Source organism: Ostrea edulis, chromosome 6, assembly GCF_947568905.1.
Source record: "Ostrea edulis chromosome 6, xbOstEdul1.1, whole genome shotgun sequence".
In the NCBI taxonomy this organism is placed as follows: Eukaryota; Metazoa; Mollusca; class Bivalvia; order Ostreida; family Ostreidae; genus Ostrea; species Ostrea edulis.
In genome coordinates this window covers 80,747,802-80,756,409 of record NC_079169.1, presented here as the reverse complement: position 1 = coordinate 80,756,409, position 8,608 = coordinate 80,747,802, and the positions used below count along the sequence as shown (strand labels likewise).

General features: G+C 33.4%; 1 protein-coding gene across 2 annotated transcripts; it reads right to left on the bottom strand.

The window, feature by feature from the left end:
* Nucleotides 1–3,565: 3,565 nt before the first annotated feature.
* LOC125647577 (SAM pointed domain-containing Ets transcription factor-like) lies at nt 3,566–6,525 on the bottom strand. 2 transcript variants are annotated; one of them, XM_048874303.2, is made up of 6 exons: nt 6,347–6,525; nt 6,171–6,250; nt 5,598–6,081; nt 4,962–5,159; nt 4,592–4,774; nt 3,566–4,474 (listed from the first exon to the last, which is right to left on the bottom strand). In XM_048874303.2, exons 1-6 carry the CDS (start codon nt 6,354–6,356, stop codon nt 4,176–4,178), a joined length of 1,254 nt encoding a protein of 417 aa, XP_048730260.2. In that variant the 5' UTR covers nt 6,357–6,525; the 3' UTR covers nt 3,566–4,175. The 2 variants fall into 2 exon arrangements, with proteins under 2 accessions (XP_048730260.2, XP_048730261.2); XM_048874304.2 differs by having other exon boundaries at nt 6,359–6,468.
* Nucleotides 6,526–8,608: the final 2,083 nt, after the last annotated feature.

The window sequence follows — 8,608 nt, the reverse complement described above, 5'->3', positions numbered from 1 at the left end:
ACACTTAAAATTCACAATGTCTAGTGAACACTTAGATTTCACAATGCTTAGAGAACACTTAAAATTCACAATGTCTATAGAGAATACTTAAAATTCACAATGTCTAACGGACGTTAGTCTCCCAAACTCCACAATATGCCCCCTCCAAATACTGAAAAGGTTGGAAGAATTTGTTAGCCTCGGATAACAACATAATAAGATGAATTTTTCTCAATTAACAAATGAAATACAGACGGAACGTATCTGTAGAAAATTTGCTTCTTGGTAACTTTTTAAAAGTACACATTAAAGAATTTCAGTAACACCGCGTCATGAATTGGTGAAAACCCAAGTTCTTGATACAAATATATATCTGAATCGAATTAAAATGCAATGACTCATGCTGAATCAAACTTTAGAATTGTGTATCTATAATGTGTATCCATGGGATTCCGGATAGTCCTGGGTCAGGGTTCTCTACAGTGCGTTACTATGTATATGTTGTTGTCACTTTTGGATGGTATCTTTTATAATCAGTGTATGACTTACATGTAAGTCAATATTATCATTTATACATTATAAACGGTCCAATAAAACTGTTTCGCAATAACAGATTTCCCCCCTACATTTTAATAAGGTATGAACTACAAAAGATAAATAGAGGGATCCGGAATCTGAAATCCTGGTGTAATTACTTCCTCTTAGCCATTTTCTAGATTTGTAGGTACTACATTGGAATATGTCATTGCTACTTGTAAAATTATGAACATTATTAAGGGCCCTCTTTAGCCCACTGGATTTGGAATCGTGAGAAACATTGGTGAATCATCGATATCATTTTGGTATAATTTTTTGCTTGTTTATAGAGTAAATTTAACCCTAGCCACAATTATAATATTTACACGAGTCGGTAATCTAAATGAACTTTTGCATTAACGATTATGCGAGAGTTAGAATTGCAAATTTAATATTACCAAATCTTTATTTACTTAACAGTATTATTGCAGAGAATATCGCATGCGTGCGTTTTCGACTAGACTGATTGAAGGTCAAATATATCAACATATTATTTTTATCAATATTGTCAATTTTACAACAATCGGCCAACACTCTACACACCGAATCATACCATCTCAATTTATTTTTGAAAAGATATTAGAAAATGTAACGCTTGACACCAGTTCTAGAAAAAAAAAAACACCACTAACACCTCACATGAAATCGGCGATATATATATTTTTAGTACACTTTTGAAATATTTCATAAAATCATGAAAACTTATGAATTACAAATGAATAAATCTAATGTATTACTCAGTTTCTAAGATTTGAAAAAATACATCAGTACAGCTCACATGTGAATAAATATTTCATCAGCGTTGACTTATAGCTCGTAATGTTATAAATATATCGTTTCGGAAATATTGTAATTGCACATGATGAAGGTAAACAATGACTACACGCATGAAATTCACGAGACATCACTTACTTCTATTTTCAGACTGGTCGACATGTGTGTGTATTGAGTAGTCTTTGTTTACACTATTGTACTCGTGCAGTATACCACGCATTTTTGAAAATATCATATGGCTTGTCTTTCATGTTTGATATTATTTTTAATTCAATTCAAATAAAATATCTTGTATTTCAATTACGATTTTTTTTATGTTCAAAGTGATGTAATAATATGTATTGTAAAGACTGTACATGTATTCAAATTGACAAGATCATGTTTATTACATCATCTTGAAGAAGAAAAAACTGGAGTACATATATTACATATGCACTAAATACATGTACTTGGTATTTATATATCAAAATGTTAGATATGTTTCCAGCTTAAGAATATAAAATTTGTCCTTATACGATATATTTACACTTTTTGGCAATATAAGTTTACATTAACGGCTATGAGTACATTATATTGTTTTGTTACGGAAAATGTTAAATTATTTCACCACATTTAATTACTTTAAACTTTAGAGAATTTTACATGTATATTTTGTTGACTATGTTAATTGAAGAAGAAGGATATTTTCCATCAATATTGTCAGTTTCACAACAAACAATCAACACTCCATATCTTACACACAATCCATGCAACAAAATCTTATAATCTCTATATTTTTTTAAAAAGAGGCATATCCCCACAAAAAGGTATAATAGTTGCTATTATTTTGAAAGAAGCACGGAACATTTCATACGCGATACAACGTCCACGGCTTTATTAACCCCTTTTGAAGTGATTCATAGAATGATGAAAATATTTATTGAATAAAAAATCTACATTACATTTTCGTGAATTGCAAATAAAAGCATTCAATATTTAGTGTCTATATGCCGATGTTTTGTTGTTGTTGTTGTTGTTTTTTGTTTTTTGTTTTGGTGGGGGAGGGGGTTGGGGGTTATACCAAGAATAAGTCCATATTTCATAAGGGTTAAATTTTATCACATAATAAAAATACCATGCCGGAAATGTTTGTAATTTCACATGATGGATGAAAACAATGTGAATGTGTATGAGGTTCACGGGATTCAACTTATATATCCAGTGTTCTATATTTACAGACAGGTTCAACTATCAAGTTTTCTTTGTTTGTGCTATCGTATTCAAGTCTATTGCAGGAATTCCATCTTCCTGGTTGTTTCAAATTCAGTTTAAATAAAATATCTCTATTTTGAATATCATTTCATAAATACATGTATATATTTATATATTTTTGAAGAGAGAGAGAGAGAGAGAGAGAGAGAGAGAGAGAGAGAGAGAGAGAGATTGCATACTAGAGTTGAAACTAGCTTTGTTGTTTATGTCGTTCGGAAAAGAAAAAAATTACACCGAAAAAAAGATAAATTATCATTATTATTACTATTATTATCATTGCAATTTTACACTAAATTTTAAATTGAATTAATTTAATTCACTTTGTAATCTCCATTGCACTAAATGCATGTACTGACATATTTACATATTGAAAAGTATAGTATGTTTACAGATTATACAACTTGCCCTGACAACAACACTAATTAAGAGTTTACCTGGCACATCAGTAGGATTGGTTTAGGATCGTGTATGCGATAAATCAAACAATAATTATTATGCAATGTTCTTCACCACCGCCACTGTTTTGGGAAACCCCCTAAATTTCAGAATTCTACAATTGTTATGCACGTGCGTTTTTATACACCGCTTTCTCTTCAGAGGGTTGTTAATTAATATTTTATTATGAAAAGGCGAATATATATATATATATATATATATATATGTCAAAATTAAGTCCGGTGAACTTCCATATATCAGAAACTGATATAGATATTCCTGCCTACTGTGTTTACCTTTTGTTCAATCGTTTATAATTAAAATACTAAAAATTCTTATTCAAAATTATTTAAATATACTTGTCATTTATCACATACAATTATGCAAGTTCATCATAATCTTGTACAATGATGATAGGGGAGCCATCAGACCTTCTGTATCTTTGTAACGTCACACAAACCCGTTAAATCCAGTATGTAGTGTCGCGTACTTCGTTAGTAGACATTCAACAGAATGTACAATCACTGTTACCAATACAAAAACCCACTGATATGTTGTCAAAAATAATTTATTGCCTAAAAATTAACATTTTGTACAAATCAGTATCACATTTTATGCTTATATTTGCCATATTTTGATACTAACAACAAATACGGCAAAATTTCAAATTCAGTAAGTATGAGTTATTGAAATTGAATAAAATTCAAAAATCAAGAAATCATTAACAGCTGTCAAAGATAAATACAATGAAATAAAGGGCACTTATAGTTATTATAACAGTTATACGTTATAATAATGGAAATCAAACACACGTGTGCTATTCACTTTCAAATGTTATTGGAATTCATGTATATAAAATAACTGCCATCGGGTCGACAAGAGTGGCAAGAGTAGCAACAAGAGGAATCCCAGAGAATCTCCGATGACTACATCACTGGTGCCCGCACCAGATAAACGTTCAAGAATAGCTGCCATTTAGAAATACTTCATTTAGCTGGTTACATTCTGCTAGGACCGGGATTCGGTAACCACCGTCACATGAAAAGTTACAAACCAAGCAGTGGCCATTTTAATGAATCACACGAAGGGTGTGATGTGGACATTTTGGGAAACGTCCTTCGTATCAAGCCATACTTTTTTATTTATAAAGTTGCGTCTTTTCACAGGTATGGTTGACAGAACTGGTACACGAGTCGCTTTGAATGCTCTGTTTTCTTTATGATCCCCTTCTTGTAGTACTGGCGAATAGACCTGCTCAGTTTATCGTAGTTCATGGCTGGTCGGTTTTTTCTTTTCCCCCATAACCTTGCAACTCGTGAGGAATCTTCGATTTTGAAAATTCCGTCGGGGCGACTGACCCATTTGATGCATCCACTGTAACTGTCTGGCTGAAGCAGAAGTTCCTTCAGAAACTCCCAAAGATGGATAGTTTGTTTTCCGTTGTTTACATTACTATGGTCTGAAAACAGAATTTAAAGAATTAGACAGGTAAGAAACCGTCTCGTACAATCACGTGAAACAAGAGTGGATTCGTTTGTTGTTGTTTTATAATGTTTTTTCAATTACATGAACTTACAATTTTGTGCGGTGACTTCTTCCTCCGACTGAGAACTTTTTGGTGAGCTGCTTTGGTAGCTTTCCTCACTGGTTGTACTGGGGGTTGGGGATAGAGACGGAGTTATGTAGGACTCTGTAGGCGCTGGCGGGAAATAAAAGTCAGGAGTCGTCTGCTTTATTTGCGGATTAGGCAGACTACAGGCTGTTAACGAAAAACAAAATGACATATACAAAATAACCCAATATAAGCCAAAAATATCTTCTAAAACAAAAGTAGCAAAAGACACTTACATAACTGCATTAAGTTTATACGAAACTAACATATCATACAAAACAATTTCTATTTTCGCTATTTGCGTGATTTGAATGCAAGAAATTTAGTTATGTACCATTTTTCCAAACATCGAGTTGTGCATATAGATTCGCCCCTGCCTCAGGAGATCTCCTCTTAAAATCCTCATTACTCAAACGGCATAACTGGGCTCCGCACATTCTGAAGGCTTCTGTGACACCGTACGAAGCGTTGAACTGGTTGCCGTGCCAGTCCATCCACCTCAGAACATCAGATTCCGACCAAGACCTCGGATCTATTAAAACACCAAAAATACACTTCATTAGTCAGGTAAGAGCTAGATTGATACAGGTAAATACACAAGGTAAACAAACTGAAAATACACACAGGTCGTCATGCTCCATTGATGAAAACAAAACTCTGTTAACTGATGTGTATAGTGTCATTAGTGTTATCATTAATCAAATCTCAAGTTATATTTTTCGCAAAAGCTATTCGTTCTAATTGACTGCGTATTTCGGTTTTATTGATTCGGTGTACTTTAAGCATAATTTCACGTTGAAACATGGAAAAATGTGTTTATGTCGATGGGATTGGCGCGCATAACATTTATCAATTACGGCCAGTATTTTTACCAAAATGAGATTGAATTCATCTTGTTATCTGCTCAACAAATTTCTTGGAAATTTAATTCACATAAATTTTCCTCGGGGAAAAAAAGGTATATTTGTACCTGGTGAAATTCCTAGAATTCTGCAAACTTGACTAATTTCATTTTTAAGGGCGACAACAACAGCAGAACCAATATCACAATTTCCATACTGGTTCACACACGAGAAAGTCTCAAATGATTCTGTCTTCACTGACGGGACGTAAGGTTCATTGTCTATACTACAGAAGTTTGGTAGATTCGGAATGTTGTTTGTTGAAGACATCGAGCAGGGCACATACACTTTTTCGGTTTTAACAACAATGTTCGGGTCATACAACGAAATGTCATGATCATGATGACTGTCCATGTCTATAAAACATTTGGGACTTTCTGGGTTTTGGAATTCCTGTGCGTTCTCTGTTACCGGCACTACAGTTTGTGACTGGGGTGCAAAATCTCCCATATTTTCCATAAACGTGTTAACTGAGCACGTAAACTGTCCTTCACACACGATTGCAGGAAGATTCAAACTTTCAGTTCCCATCAAGCAAGTATTCTGAGGGACCTACAAGAAAATGAAGCATGTCATTGATTCATTGATATTTTCTTCACGGTACAATTACTGAATTCTTGGAAAATGGCAAGTAATATTACCTTCTGATCTACATTAATGTCCATTTCTGATTCTTTGGTTAAATGACTTGTTTCAAGATACCGGTCAATTAAGGCAAACTCTGAAGAAGAAAAAGATGAAGCACATGTAAGTAATAGTCATTAAATACAACCATACACATCCAGTTGGGTTTATTTTTTATGAAGTTAAGTCCTACCAGTATGCATACTTTCTTAAACGCTATGCTATGGAAGGAGCGCCTTTTTTATATGAGATATAAAGTCAAACTGTTCAGTTTTAATAACAACCGAAAAAATATATGCTTCGTTAGAACACGTGACTGGTGAATCAATGAAAAGCTGTTGAACTTTAAAAGGTCACGAATGAAGGCCTATTCGTACACTCTCGGGCGGTATTCTTCAGGCTTTAACTTAGACCATACCTGGAAAAACCCTTACGTCAACCCATGTTTGATTGGTTACTATTTAAGTAGCCCCGCCTTTCCGTCAGAATGTTTACTAAACATAGATATAAGCAGGTCACACACATTCTGGGTTATTTAGTGTATAGATCATTCAATATATTTCTACGGTAAACCAGTCCTAAATAGATAAATGGAAGACTCCCATGATACTCAAGTTCGTTTCATCGTGAAGTTTCTGATACACAGGCCATGATAGGGGTACTTTTTTCTTGTCGATTGTCACAATCGATCGATGCCATCAGACAGTGTCATAAAACACCAATAACCACAAAGTGGTTTGTATTGTATGTTTTGTGTTGTGTGTTCATTCCTCGATCTATCCCAAAGCATAACATGAAAATCGAACAACTGTAGTACGCGTGCTCGCGGTTTAAAGACCAAGATAAATTTACTACAAGTGACGTCAATTTAAAAGCCATTAGTTCGCTGAATTTGCACACGATACAACCTTTTTGCAAAATTACTTTGAAACTTAAAACAAGGTGCGGTTTTATGGTATAAAATAAATGTAAAAATACAAAAGTATAAACTTCTTATTCCTCTCTCAATTTTGATGTATTTTTAATAGTTATGAAAAAAATTATCTTCATCAATAATGCGAATAAAAATATATTCTACGGTTTTTAAAATGAAAAGACCTGAGTCATTAGGTTCGGGTGTACATTATGAAGTCATTAGATATAGATTTATGTAGGGTTTGTTTTCCATTAACGTTGCGTTTCCGACACCGTCGCCTGCTAACTCGGCAGTGCTCACTTGCTTATCTAACGGACAACGTTCACTGACGTACGGTATCAAAATCGCCACAACGCTCGCTGTCGTACATTTCTGAAATCGCCACAACGCTCGCTGTCGTACATTTCTGAAATCGCCAATCGCCAACGCTCTCTGTCGTACGTTTCTGAAATCGGCAACGCTCGCTGTCGTACATTTCTGAAATCGCCAATCGCCAACGCTCGCTGTCGTACGTTTCCGAAGTCGCCAGTCGGTAATGGGCGTTACTGGAAACGAAGGCGACTTCAATAATAGTATCGTCTGGTTAATGGAAAGGTGCTTTGGTCTGAGGGGATGCCGGTCTTGAAATAAACTCAGAAATAGTATTTGAAAAAACATGTAGATATTCCTTATGGCATGTACACATATTTACACACCAAGTACTAAAAAGTCCGAGTTTTACAACGTTATCAACAGCAATTGCGTGATTACATTGCGTATATATTTGTTAATGTGATCTGTATCATTAATTCTTCTATTTTAGATTTTTTCTTATTCGCGAAAAGGGTCTTGATCGCAAAATAAAAGTATAACTTTTATGTATTTATCATTAGTACTGATCTATATTTTAGGAATAGATGTTGTTTGTATGAACAATGGCAGCATGGAGAACTGTGTATACTCGGTGAAGCCGCAGAAATTCCCCCCATCCTATTGTTTCATATCCACAAAAACCAAGTAGTCTAAACACTTTCTCCTTATGTTTATGGCGTGTAAAACGTTGAAATATTATACAAAATTTGATTTAGATGCAAATATTTTAATTTATATTCGATAATCTTGTTATCTATATTTTAAAAAAAAAACAATTGGTGGATATTGATAATTGTGTTATTTATAATGCGAAATATTGATTTATATTCGATAATCTTGCAATCTCTATTCCAAAACTTTGATTTATATTTGATAAATCTTGATTTATATTCAATGAATCTTGATGTATATTCCATAAATCTTAATGAATATTCAATAAATTTTTATGTATATTCGATAGTCTTGTAATTTATATGCTAAAATCTTTATATTTATATTCGATAAATCTTGATTTATATTCGATTGCATAAAAATCAAGATTTATCTAACATGCATAAATATTTTCGTATATAAAGAACACATTTATCGATCATACATCAACATTTTTGAACGTAATGGACAGAAGTATCGAATATAAATCAAGATTTTTGCATATTTGAATTTGATTTCTTGTGTGTGTGTGTATAT